At 43.2% G+C, this 14,284-nt stretch overlaps 1 protein-coding gene across 1 annotated transcript in view; it reads left to right on the forward strand.

Moving 5' to 3' along the window:
• The first annotated feature begins 3,149 nt into the window (after positions 1-3,149).
• LOC108801801 (voltage-dependent L-type calcium channel subunit beta-3) overlaps positions 3,150-14,284 on the forward strand; it is a 98,391-nt gene continuing 87,256 nt past the window's right edge. The window contains exon 1 of the mRNA XM_018573710.1: positions 3,150-3,325. Within this exon, the coding sequence (XP_018429212.1) occupies positions 3,281-3,325 (45 nt within the window). The 5' untranslated portion in view covers positions 3,150-3,280. The remainder of the gene's footprint in view (positions 3,326-14,284) is intronic.

Here is a 14,284-nt window from a genome sequence, read left to right on the forward strand (position 1 = left end):
CTGATGTGAAAGGGGCTCCTGACATGAAGGGGGGACTGTGATGTGAAAAGGGGGGCTCCTGATAAGAAGGGGGGACTGTGGTGTGAAAGGGGCTTCTGATATGAAGGGGGGACTGTGATGTGAAAAGGGGGGCTCCTGATATAAAGGGGGACTATGATGTGAAAAGCGGGGGCTCCTGATATGAAGGGGGGCTGTGGGGACTGTGATGTGAAAAGGGGGATTCTGATGTGTAAGGAGCTCCTGATATGAAGGGGGGACTGTGACATGAAAGGGGCTCCTTATATGAATAGGGGACTGTGATGTGAAAAGGGGGGGGCTCTGATGTGAAAAGGGCTCCTGATATGAAGGGGGGACTGTGATGTGAAAAGGGGAGGGCTCTGGACATTCAGCTTTAGGCTACATTCACACTTGGCACTTGCGTTTTTGTCCTTTATAAGCAGATTAAAAATCTGTCAGGCTAGATACTGGTTTTATGCATCTAGGTGCGTTAAATCACTTTTGATTACATGCATTTACATGCATTTATGTGCGTGTGTCTGATACCAAATGCTAGGATCAAAATGCATTTACATTTGTTTTGGTGCGTTTGGAAGTTAGACCCCAATTACACTGAGCTACATCAGCGCTGATTTGAGCTGAGCGACTTTGAGAGACATTGAGCTACAGTGCACATATTGTTACGCTACATAGCGCTACTTTTGGCATGGACTTCGTAGCTGTTACATTGGGCTGTATCCTATCAAAAGGGGTCTTGATGTGACATAATGTTCCTGCTTATATTTCTGTGCAACAGTGATACTTCTGTAGCGCGACGCAGCGCGACAATGTCACACAAATTTATGCAACATTGAGCTACACCACTGAAGTCTATTGGGCCAAATCGCACGAAATCCGCCGAAAGATAGGTCATGTTCAAGCGACAAGCTTGAGCGGCAAGCTACAGGTGACATTGAGCTGTGAGATGTGAACAGCTCCATTGAAATGCATTGGATAAGCTACATTGAGCTGATGTTTGAGCGATTTTTGAGCTGAAATCGCGCTACAAGTTGCTCAGTGTGAATGGGGTCTAAAAGATGTTTCCTGGACGCACCTGACTTCTATTTATTCTAAACACAGCTAAACTGACTGCAGATAAAAGTATCTAAACGCAAAGTGTGAGCGGATCCATAGAAAATCATTGGATGCATTTATATTTGTTTAGAAAAACATTTTAAACTCACGTAATTGCACTTAGTGTGAATGTAGCCTTAAATTTACCAAAACTATGTAATATGCGGGCCTACCTAATCTATCCAATCACTTTATATCCAGCCAGACAGGCCATTGCATTACATACTTGTTGGTAGAGCTAATATAGCTGGCCACACACTATACAATGTGTATATTACAATTGTACAATGTCCTTTAGATCTACCAACACTATGGGGTCTATTCACTAAGCTGCCGAGGGCAGCCGAGTGAATGACCGATCTGAAGTGACTAGGCTCTGCCTGATTGGATACAAACTGAATGGATTGTAGAAGTCTGTCTTCATATTACATAGTTTAGGTAAATCTACAGCTTCCCATACACCTTGCGATTATTGTTCGGAACTCGAACACGATCGGGTTTTTGGACGATAATCAGCCAGTTGATGGGAAGTGAACGATCACAATTGCTGTACAACTGGCTGAATTTCCTCGATCGGTCAGGCTGGAAAACTTTTTTTGAATCATACGAAAATCGATGGATCAGTGGCGTTTTCGTACGTAAAAAAACGCAACATAAGCACTGCACACGCGCAAACAAAAATCCGTTCCGTCAACTGACGAAATTCAGTGAGTTAGTATTGCTAATGAACGATAATAGAAATCCATATTGGTTTGTGCATGATGGGGTATTCGAGCGGAAATCGAGTGACGGTTCGATGACGGCATGAAAAAAATCTAAAGTTGGCCATACACCTATAGATTATCTCAGATTTTCTATGGTCAGATGGAAAAAGTGCAACAGATTCTTCCATCTACGCTAAACTGTGTGGATGGAGGAATCTTACACTGGGCCAAGCTTCAGTATCTTGCTAGTCAGCCCTGCTGGCTCTCAAAACACGGGTACAATGGCTGCATCCAATCAGACTGTTCAGGTATTTTGAGAGCCAGCAGGGCCGACTACCAAGATAATGAAGTTTGGCCCAGTGGGAGATTCCTCCAGCAACACAGTTTAGTGTAGATGGAGGAATTTGTTGAACTTTTTCCATCTGACCACAGAAAATCTGCAGATATTCTATAGGTGAGGTTAACGATAATCACACAGTGTAATGCCAGCTTAAAGGAAATTGTAGAGAGATTGCACAATCAGATTGCATAGTATATGGCCGTCTTATAGGAGATTTACAATTAGATTGCATAATACATGGCCAGCTCACAAGAGATTGTACAATCAGATTGCATAGTATATGGCCGTTTTATAAGAGATTGTACAATCAGATTGCATAGTTTACAGCCGGCTCACAAGAGATTGTACATTCAGATTGCATAGTAAATGGCCAGCTCACAAGAGATTGTACAATCAGATTGCATAGTATATAGCCGACTCACAAGAGATTGTACAATCAGATTGTAACACGTGTGGTGAGCTTAAATCGGCCCGTGTATAAATACATGTGAGATAGGGACCTTAGATTGTAAGCTCCTTGAGGGCAGGAACTGATGTGAATATACAATATGTAAAGCGCTGTGTAAATTGTCAGCACTATAGAAATCCCTGTAACAAATAATTGCAGGATTTCCTACTTTGATGTTACGCAGCTGAATGCAGTGTACGGTTATTGCATACAACGCAGGTGCATGCATGGGCCCATCATACACAATACTGCTGTATGGATGTGAACGGCCGTGTGCATGAGCCCCACACCCGGGCTGTGCTGCTTGTACTGACTCCAGAGATGTGTAGACTGAGTTCCCTCCTATAGTATGTATGTGAGGCTCCAGCAGCATCGTGGGCAGGTGCTTCTCTCCTGCCTGCATCAGCCTCCCAGCTGTAGACTCATGCTCCAGGGATGTGCTTCTGCCAATCAGAGGAGCCATCCCTGCGTGGATGACGGGGAAGGGATGGTGGGTGGGTGCTATTGTTCCCTTGCCTGATTGTTAGGCTGCTTCCTTCTACTAGCATCTAGGGTGGGACCAAACCGGTGAATTCTCCCTCTCTACCCCGATTTATCAGATCACATCCAGGCCACAGACTAGCTCCTCCTTGGATCTAATTCTGCATTTGTCTTCCCTTTCCCTATACTGGAGCCCTTATGTACGACGACCTGTACATCCATGGCTTCGAAGACTCCGAGGTGGTAAGTGTGGGACTTATACATGTGGCTGGAATTGGACACAAAACATTTCCTGTCTTACTTGTCCAGATTATGATCTTCATCACTTGCCTCTCACAGCTTTTTTTTTCCGAGAGGCTTGTTCAGTGGATGTTCATGGCAGTAATAGGCAGACAGATGCTGGGACCTCACTCCACATCAGACTAGAAATAAAACAAGTTTACGGAAAAAGAGAAAAGGAAGTTCAGGAAATGTTTTATCTTTTTACATCTGATGTACAAAATGTCATTATTTCTGTACAGACCAATCTGCTGTTTAAGCTTGTAGGCTGCACACACAGGGCTTGTCCTGGAATCAGAATTACAATGTTCCTTATTTAGGTGTATTCTGTGTGTGTGTTTGTATAATATATATGTATATGTGTATATATATATAGAGAGAGAGAGAGAGAGAGAGAGAGAGAGAGAGAGAGATTGTGATCTATAGTGATATTAATATACATATGCAGACACAGTTGGGCAGATTTACTAATAGAGTTGAGAATTTCCATACAATCAATTGTGTAAATATTCAATTGCGTTATCCAAGTGCACAAGTTAACAGGCATTTGCTTGTCACGTGATTAGATAATTGGATTGAACATTCACACAATTTATTGTCGGAAGATTCTCAACACATTTAGTAAATCAGCCTAACCATGTCTGCAAATTTATGTCTATCTCTATATCAATATACTGCTCTCTCTCTCTCTCTCTCTCTCTCTCTCTGTGTGTCTCTCTCTCTGTGTGTGTCTCTCTCTCTGTGTGTCTCTCTCTCTGTGTCTCTCTATGTGTCTCTCTGTCTCTCTCTCTCTCTCTCTCTCTCTCTGTGTCTCTCTCCTCTCTCTCTCTCTGTGTGTCTCTCTCTCCCTGTCTTTCTCTCTGTGTCTCTCTCTCTCTCTGTGTCTCTCTCTCTGTCTGTCTCTCTCTCTGTGTGCCTCTCTCTCTGTCTGTCTGTCTCTCTCTCTCTGTCTCTCTCTCTGTCTCTCTCAGGAGCTGAGAATCTTCATACAATAAATTGTGTGAATATCCAATTCCATTATGCAATTATGCAATCTTATGTACAAGTTAACAGGCATTTGCTTCTCAGGTGATTGGATAATTGAATTGAACATTCACACAACTTGTTGTCTGAAGATTGTCATTTCCTTTAGTAAATCAGCCTAAGCCTGTGTCTAGACACAGTTGGGCAGATTTACTAATAGAGTTGAGAATTTCCATACAATCAATTGTGTAAATATTCAATTGCGTTATCCAAGTGCACAAGTTAACAGGCATTTGCTTGTCACGTGATTGGATAGTCGAATTGAACATTCACACAGTTTATTGTCTGAAGATTCTCAACTCCTTCAGTAAATCAGCCCAACTGTGTCTGTTTTGTGTGTGGTGTGTGTGTGTGTATGTGTATTGAGTATTGCTTCTGACCTGAAGAAGAGAGGTTTAACTCTCGAAAGCTTGTCTTTTATATATTTTGTTAGTCGAATAAGAAAGGTATCATTGCACACTCCGTTTTTATCTATATATCTATCTGTCTATCTATCTGTCTATCTATCTGTCTATCTATCTATCTATCTATCTATCATGTACTATGAGGACAAACATAAACAATGCATTTAATCTGTAACAAATCAGGCAGACCCCTGCACTACATAGTTGATAGTAGATCTAAATGAGACTGTACAATCACATTGTATAGTTTATGGCCACCTTAAGTTTGATTCCATTCTTAAAATTTTGCAGTTGTACAAGACAGTTTTTGGGGGGTTGTGCCCTATTTGCTGCCAGTGGAGACCAACCCTAATGAATCAGCTAAATTGTAGACTTCAGCTGTATTGTAAATCCATAGAAATGCCTTGTTGTGATCACTACTATTATTTGGACCGCTGCGTTATTTTAGCTTTATATTTACAAATAAAAACATTTAAAACAATGAATGTTTGACAAATGTAATAAAATGACACAGCACGGGTTGCTTCGAAATAACATTGTTAATGATTTGACAATAAAGTGACAGTTTGCCAAATGGTATTTTGGGATTGATTTGTAATATAGAGCTGTTAGCCATAGCGGTTTGTAGGCTAGAACACCACAGGCTAGAACACCACAGTTAACCCTTCATTGACTGAGGAAACCATACTGGGTTTACCTTGCTCCAGTTCAGCCTCTCTGTGTCCAGGGGATCCATCCTGAACAATGCATTCAGCCTAGATGTGTCATTTCATCAGCTAGATCTTCAGTAGTCATCTTTGGTGGATTGCAGACACCTGGAGTATGCTCTATACAATGTAATAAAGATATAGTGGAGCTTCAGGAAGACTTTATGACTTCCCCTAACCATTGACAAGTTATTATGGCAGCAGGCATTTGTCTCCTAATAACAGAAATGAATGTGGTTCAGCTTTAAAGCACTGATTGCAATCAATTACAAGCGATTTCTGGGCGCGCATTGCATGCAACGTCTTGGAACCACCACTACACTTACAAATCTATCATTAGACGCCCTCCAGTAATTTGAGGGGCATGATATAATCATCATATCATGTAACACATACAATAGGGGGTGTATAATACAAGGATATGAGAGGAACGGTTTAGCTTGCTATAGACCAGGGGTAGGCAACCTCTGCACGCCAGCTGTTGTGGAACTACAAGTCCCATGAGGAATTGCAAGACTCTGACATCCACAAGCATGATTTCAAGAGGCAGAGGCATGTAGTGTAGTTTCACCATAGCTGGAGTGCAGAGCTTGCCTACCCTTGCTATAGTTTATTGTCTAATGACTAGTTGCTGGATATGTTTCTCACTATTGCCTTTTTGTGTGTGTAATATAATATTGTACTATATATTCATGTACTATTGCTTATGTGGCCATTCTGTATGCATGTCAGCAGGCAAGTGGCTCATTATATTTGTCTTTCAATATATACTTATAGATATATTACTCCTGGTCTAGTTCTTGATAGGTATAAAAAACATGCACCATTACGTAAATCAGTTGCATTTGGCGCAGTATTTTCTGCAGTGATAATGTGGCATTATGTTATTGACAACATTTTCGCTGTTCATACCTTAATACAGAGTTGTATAGGTGCATGAATTTTTGGCATAATATTATCTGGGCTAGCATTGAGGTATTTCAGTGATAGGACTGTTACTGATTTTGGATTTTAAGGTTGGGCTGAGGGAATTCTAAACAATTTTATGCCAATTGTTTTGCATCAAAAACAAACTGATAAATAACATGCCGGAATAATCCCCTGATGTTGTTAGTTGAAACAAGCAGCACTACTAATACATTATCGCAGCCCTTTCAACCAGGGTGCCCACTGGCTTCGCCTGGGGTGACGTCAAATTTTCGCACAGCGTCATGTGTTTCCATGGTGCAGGTGGGCCATTCACTAGCACCATGGAAATGCAAGATGCTAATTTAGGGCCGGTAGCGCTCAGGACTGCATTAAGCATTCAGAAGAGGAGCGATGGGTCCACCTCCATCTAGACTTGCTCCACCACTGGTCCTCTGCCATTCTGCCGCTGTCAAAATATGATGTGCAGGGGAGCTCTTTATGTAAAGGGGGCTCATGAGGGGGGACTCTGATGTTTAAGAGGGGAACTCTGATGTGAACAGGACTCCTGATGTGAAGAGGGGCTTCTGATGTAAAATGGGGGCTCATGATGTGAATGGGGCCTCTGATGTGAATGGGACTCCTGATGTGAAGAGGGGCTTCTGATGTAAAATGGGGGCTCATGATGTGAAGCGGGCCTCTGATGTGAAAGAGGAAGACTTTCATGTGATCAGAACTCCTGATGTGATAGAGGGCTTCTCAGGTAAAAAGAGGCTATGATGGAAAGGAGGGGCTCTGATGTGAAAGAGGTGGTCTCTGATGTACACAGGACTCCTGATTTGAAGAGGGCTCCTGATGTGAAGAGGGGCTCCTGATCAGGGGTGTAACTGGAAATCACAGGGCCCCATAGCAAAATTCATGGGATGAGATGCAAAGACTTCCAACCAATGAGAAACAAAAGTAGATCAGAGCTGCTGATGAAAGGATGACATCTCCTAATGAACTGCAGACATGGACACTTTCAGAGCTACCTCAAGATAAGCATGCAATAGGATCCAGAATGGGATTGACTTATGGAGTAGTTATTGAGTGGGGGGTGTTAGAATACACATTACTGTGTTTATAGCAACAACTCCTGCAGTATACAATTTCGGTCACTAGATGGCAGTGTTTATAAGTTTTGTTATATCTATGGTAGATACTCTGTTGTATTGAATAAGGTAGAGAATAAAGCTGTGGCTTCCTTCCTGTTTTAGTCAAGCCATGTGCAGCTTGCATATCTGACTGTGTGCTTGTGTTTCTCTATGAGACTGTGCAAGAAGTTCCAACAGTAGGCTTTGTAGGAGATCTGCATCTGGGGAGGACCTGTTTCAGTATGTACTAGTATTGGATTGCCTTTTTGCCGGTTATAAATTGATTGCGCACTGCATCGCATGTTAACAAATATGCAGTGGGAGGCAATTTCTGCTCATGGATTTTACATTTCACAAATGAAATGCCAGCCTTGCATTTGTGCACAGTCAGACAATTATTACAGGGATCTATATCTACATGGAACCCCATGCCTCAGTCTCTCATCCATAGAGAAAGCACCAAAAAGTGGTTATTCCATAATCAACACCATGTTTTCTTGTTAAAGACCAACTCCAGGGAAATGAAAGGCGATGGATAAGTGCTCTTTCATGCCTAGAAGACAGAAAATCAGCTTTTTCCAGGTTCATAGGCATAAATGAGCAATTAACCCTTGCAATACGGGGGCAGCCCCACCAAAAGGGAAAACTTCAATTTCCTGGAGTTGGGCTTTAATTAGCTCAACAGTAAGTGCCATCAAAGTATAATGGCAATATGATGTAGCAAAACAAGAAGAAACATGTTTACTATTATACAATAGTTTGGGTTTGTTCTTGTCCAGACATGCTCTCTGGGTGCTATGGGGTGGAATTGGTGCTGTGATTCATTGTCTTATTCAGTAAAATAGTAACTAGTCTCATATAGGTTTATCAGAGTTACATCATTTAGGAGATGGGTTCTTATTATCTGCTTAGAATTCTGCACTTGGCACATCTTGTTTCTTTTCACCACGGAAATACTGACACTGTATTGACTGTTGCCGTCCAATAAATAAAAAAAAAAAGCATCTTCCTACAAAGAAGATGATCAGTGATTACCAGTCCAGCAGGCACTCACTCCGATCTTCCTTCTTTCAAGAGCTATGGTGGATTTTCAGCATCCAACATGTCAGGGTGTGTCGGATGCCTAGTCCCTCGCAGTGATCTGTGGTTCCATCTGCAGGCCCTGCCACTACTGTTTACTGCCAAGAGGAGCAGTTGATCAGATAGATTCGAAACCTTGTGCCAATTAGTATTAATTCGCGTTAAAACCAGCACCAGTTCCCACTATGCCTTCCTATGCTCATAAGCTCAGCCAAGCTTTCACCAGACTTGTGTGCTGTTATGCAAAGGACAACATCAGCACTTCAGCTCTTGTGGAACTACAAGTCCCATGAGGCTTTGCATGAATCTAACAGCCACAGGCATGAGACTCAGAGGCATGATGGGATTTAAAGTTTTATCGCAGCTGGAGTGCTGCGGTTACCTACCCCTGTGCTAGGGTGTGTCTAAACCAATGCAAGCACCTACTTTCAGAAAGTCAGTATTTGCATACTATGTAGTGCTGTATTACAGGTATGGTTTTGCAGTTTTGGTAAAGCATCTTATACAGGGTGAGTTCACCTTTTGTATAAAACAGCCCATGCAGTCAAGGGGTCCCAGTTGATGTAAATGCACTGTGTTGTAAATAAATCTCTTAGTTTACAGTACGAGAGTCAGCATAGTGCTTTCTTATCCTGTAGAAGCAACACTTGGCTCCCCTGCTAATGCTGGAGGGAGAAATAAAATGTACTATACATGCACAGCTTTTGAATAGGAATGGCACTCACTCCTGTGATGCTGAGGGTCCAGTGGTTGTAGCGTTCAGAACAGGACGGGGTGGGAGTGTGGGGTGGGAGGAAAGGTGCTGACCGTAAGTCACTGTCTCAGAAAGCCAGACAGCCAGGCAACTATCATTTTCACAAGGAGGTTAGCAATAACATCTAAAACTGTCAAACAGGGAGTCCATAGCGCTTCAGGGAACAAATAAATCAAGCGGTGAACTGCTGATGCTATCCAGTAAATATTGCCACTGTACCAAAGTTAAGAAGTTCACTAATTTCATCTTTATTCAGAATATTGTATAATCCAAGGGTAGGCAAACTCGGCACTCCATTTGGAACTACAAGTCCCATGGTGCATCACAAGACTGAGAGCCACAGGCGTGCCTCCCAGTGGCAGAGGCACGATGGGATTTTTTATTTTACCACAGCTGGACTCCCAAGGTTGCCTATCCACTATAGCCCCAGCCCACCTCCATTGCAGCCCATGCAATGCATCCATTGGCAGTATTATAGCCTCTTGCCTGCTTTTTAAAGGTATCCTAGGCAAAAGGGACATTTAACCCTTGCAGAATAGTTTTTTAATCTCCATCCATGGAATTCAGCTTTAAATCCGAAGTGTAAGCAGTTAGGAAAGATCAACATCGAACCCAGTTAAGTAATTTTTAGGCATGCTTAAATAATCCTTTTAAATTGTATCTCAATCTATCTGTCTTTTTGTATCCACATATAATCCCTGTCATAGCGGGTCTGGGAGAGAAAGGGGCATTCCTCCATTACACATTGCTTTTGATTAAATCTGCTGATAGGAGAAGAGAGCAGAATGTTGACCTCATCGGTGTGTTACTGCTCCTTTGCTATCTAGACACAAGCTGGGGGCAGGATTTTGACCAAGTTCTATTGCCTTAGGCTGGGTTCACACCTAGGCGTATTGAATATGCACGTTTGTCGCGCGTTTCTCATCGCGCGTTTTTACCGCGATTCGCGGTAAAAAAAATGCGCGACAAACGCCCGTTTCCGAGGGCTACTTGGCTGTATTCCAATGGAAATGCGAGACCAAAACGCATGTACTTCTTTGGGCGTAGGCCGTTTTGTATCGCGTTCGGACGGGCGGAAATACGGCAAGGTGTGAACCAGACCCATTGAATACAATGGGATTTAGATGTTTGAGCGTTTTGTAGAGCGTTCGTCGAGCGTTGAACGCGCTACAAAACGCTCAGGTGTGAACCAGGCCTTAGCGTTAGTGGAATACAGTGAAGTAAGGGACCTGGCTATGCTATCTGGAAGGGGTAAGTAAACCTCTAACAGAATTATTTTGACTGGTAAAACAGTATTTGCAGTGCAGGTTTATCTGCTTGCCTATAGTTCTTTGTTAATCATGTTCATTTATTAATTGTATATTGTATTAATATGTTACTGCTGATGATCAATGCATTTGTTTTTTCTGATGTTCTCAGCATCCATCATTATGCTTTTGAAATGGTAAATGTATCAGGATCAGCAATTATACAATCACTAGCGACTGTTATTCGCTGCATTCAGTGGGCAACCTAGAACCAACCATTATGTACAGCTTTAGATTAAGCTTAATCCTTTCATATCGATGAAACGTCTCTATCCTTTTGCTTTCATAAATTCTTGAAATAAAATGCCTTTACTTTTTAATATGTGTTTGATATGTTGTATTATGTAAGCGAGTGTTTTGTGCTATGCTGCCGTGCTAGATAGACTGGCCATACACAAGAAGATCCTTCGTATGATATGAGGAAACGACTGACTTTGTCACTAAGATCACAGAGGAACAGTCCTATTTCTGAACGTTCTTTGCAGATTCACTTTCAGGAATGTCTGAAAATACCCCTAACCAAAGATGAGGACTTTCGGCTCAAAAAGCACTCTTTTTATATTAACTCTGGCCTTGCTAGTGTAGCGCTCACCCCCAAAGGAGCCTCTGAATATGAACTAGGGTTCTCCTACCTGTTTGTCAGCCACCGGCCCCTTACTCAGATCCAGCACCACCGACACTCTGGAACAGAACAGGCTCAAGTCATAGGGTCTTTTTAGTATTTGTTTGCACAGGATCAAACAGGAGAGAGGGTTTGGGATTTGTATGATACCCGTGTAACAATTCAGAGGACTCTGTATTCTCCCGTAGCAACGGCTAGATTCAGTAGTACAGTGGTCCTGTCAGAGCGACCAACAATGTAAAATAGCACAGCGGACAGCCAGGATAGTCCAGGACCTAGAGAAAGAGAACTATATCTGGACTTCTAGAGAAACAAATGGCTTCTTCTTTAGCAAAGCACCTGGGAATAGGATGAGGGATCTCTTACAAGGTTCCAGACGGTAGCTCTCACCAGCTCCTCTGCGACACTCCTCGATAAGTAGATTCCACCTCCAGCCCAGCTTCCATCAGGTCTCCTTTCAGCAGCATCTGAAGTCCCTGGGCCCTCAACACCTGCCATGTGCTGAGGTGCATACCAGGTATCCAATAGTAACTTTTGCCTCTAGGCCCCCAGCACCTGCCACGTGCTGAGGCCTAGGCCAGGCATCTATATCACACAGGCCTCCTCCCACGTAGGGCCCCTGGGGCGGAGAGAGTTCTAGACAGTGTCCCCAAACCTTTTATCACCTGCCTTCAACCATACCTCTGAGTCATCCTGCTCAGGGATTGGTTAGGGTCAGGTACACAGTCACAGTCTGGGGATGGATCCTCCCTCACTGTATGCTGAGTCCCCAACCCAGCAACAGGAGGAGCAATCAATCCAGCAAACTCGGGGACACCTGTAGAATGCAGGTAATCAGCACCTAGACTGATTACAGTCCAGATATACACTAAATTTGATAGCCACATACTAGAGGGTGCTACACTAGTTTTTGCTAAAGATGCTCTTCAGGCTACTACTTCACATTTTGTATCCACCTTGTCTGAAGTGGGGTGACTCCTTAACCAGTTGACATCCGCGGTGTTAAACCCCCTTCCCATCCAGGCCATTTTTCAGTATTCAGCGCTGCGGTACTTTGACTGACATTTATTCCGTCATGCAGCGCTGTAGCTCTGCTAGGCTGTAAACTGCCTAAACCAAATTGATAGTGCTGCACTCATTTGGCCTGCCCTAAATCCAGTGATATTGTTTACTTCTGCCTGCTGCTGGGTTGTGATGCTCGCAATAGAGCAAAAAGATATAGAGGGTTATTCAAAAAGCTGCCGAAGGCAGCCGAGTGAGTAACCCACTCGAAATGAAGTGAGCCAAACGCTGTTCGGCTATTCACTTCAGGCTTGTACAGCTGATTTCAGCCGTACATTGGCTGAAATCAGCCGTACATTGGCTGGCTTTGGCTGCACTTTGGTCAGCCGAACAAGCTCTGCATGTTCGGCTGAGCCACAGTGCAGAAGGAGTTCGACTCAGCGGATCCAACATCTGGATCGGATGAGCCGAAGCTCCGGCTGCTCACTCGCTGCCGTTCACCCCTATTCACATAGGGGGTGAACGGCAGTGAGTGAATAGGGCTATTCTGCTCAGTACCTGCGTGGTACCGAGCAGAATAGCAACTCAATGAAAAAAGAAAAAAAAGGTTTAAAAATGTAAATAAATAATAAATGTAAAAAAAAAAGAAAATTATTAAAAAAGAACAATTGGGTAGAGCTAGCAGTGCAGCTAGCTCTGCCCAACTGTTTCCTACTGACCGGGACCTGCTAGAGGCTTATAGCAGGTCCCGGCAAATGAATAATAACTGAGTGGAGCCGGCCGTGAGGTCACAACCGGCTCCGCCCAGTTGTCATTGTTTATTGAAAGTTCAACGTCCCCATGTCACCTGGGGACACTGATCTGTCACTGCAACTGGGCGGAGCCAGCCGTGAGATCACGGCTGGCTCTGCACAGCTGTCATTTGCGAGCCGTTCGGCCTGAATTGCCTGCCGTTCACTCCACTTCGTCTATCACTCCGGCTCAGTCGAGGAGTGAATAGCCCGTGAATAGCCCGTGCAACAGCCCCCCGGTTCGACTGACAGGAGCTGATCCTTCAGCTAGCTTTGTGAATAACCCCCATAATCGTGCTGGGTTTTTAATAATTAACCCTTTTGCTGCCAGATCATTTTTTTACACACATGTTTAAATCTACACTTTAGGCCTGAAAACTACTTAACACTCCCTAGTGTTATATATTTCCTGAAAGCACAGACTATGTAGAATAAAATTGTGGCAGTTGCAAATTTTTACATTGCATGATATTAGTGCAAACCCAACATTTCAGTAAAACATACACTTAAGTTAAATTTAGTGCACAAAAACACAATATAATACCCATTTTTTGTCAAAGATAAAATATAAGGTTATGCTGAGTAAATAGATACCCAACATGCCAAGCTTAAAAATTGTGTGCACCCGTGAAATGGTGGCACTTTATAAGCCAGTACAGGTCATCAGTTTAGAGTTATCCGTGAATATTTGACCTAGAATTATTGCTCTCACTCTGGCGCACATTGCGATACCTAACATGTGTAGCAGAATCGTCGTTTTTGTACATAGGTGCACCCAAGGAATGGTTACATTCGTATGCGCACGTTCGCAGGGGCCTTTAAAAATGTTTTTGTTTTATTAAACTTTGTCTTTTAAAGAAAAGAAAATGTCTTACTAAACTTCATTGCTACTACATGGGGGGCTTATAAGCATATTAGTGGTGAATAGGGATGCACCGATTCAATTTTTTTGGTATCGAGCATGAGTAATGATTTTTTTTTCGATACTCGCTGATACCGAATACCGGTGCTGTGTGCCCCTGATTATCAGGAAGCCGGTGTTCTATCGAAAGAACACTGGCTACACTTCCCGAGACTGCCTGTCTTCCTGACCAATCAGGAAGCCGGGCGGCGGGTCATGAGGTGCCAGGCTGCCTAGCAACAAGTGCAGCCAGCTTCCTAGTCAATCAGGAAGCCAGGTGGCACATCATGACC

The sequence above is a fragment of the Nanorana parkeri genome, unplaced genomic scaffold, assembly GCF_000935625.1.
Source record: "Nanorana parkeri isolate BGI_ZX_2015 unplaced genomic scaffold, ASM93562v1 scaffold2499, whole genome shotgun sequence".
NCBI classification, from domain to species: Eukaryota; Metazoa; Chordata; class Amphibia; order Anura; family Dicroglossidae; genus Nanorana; species Nanorana parkeri.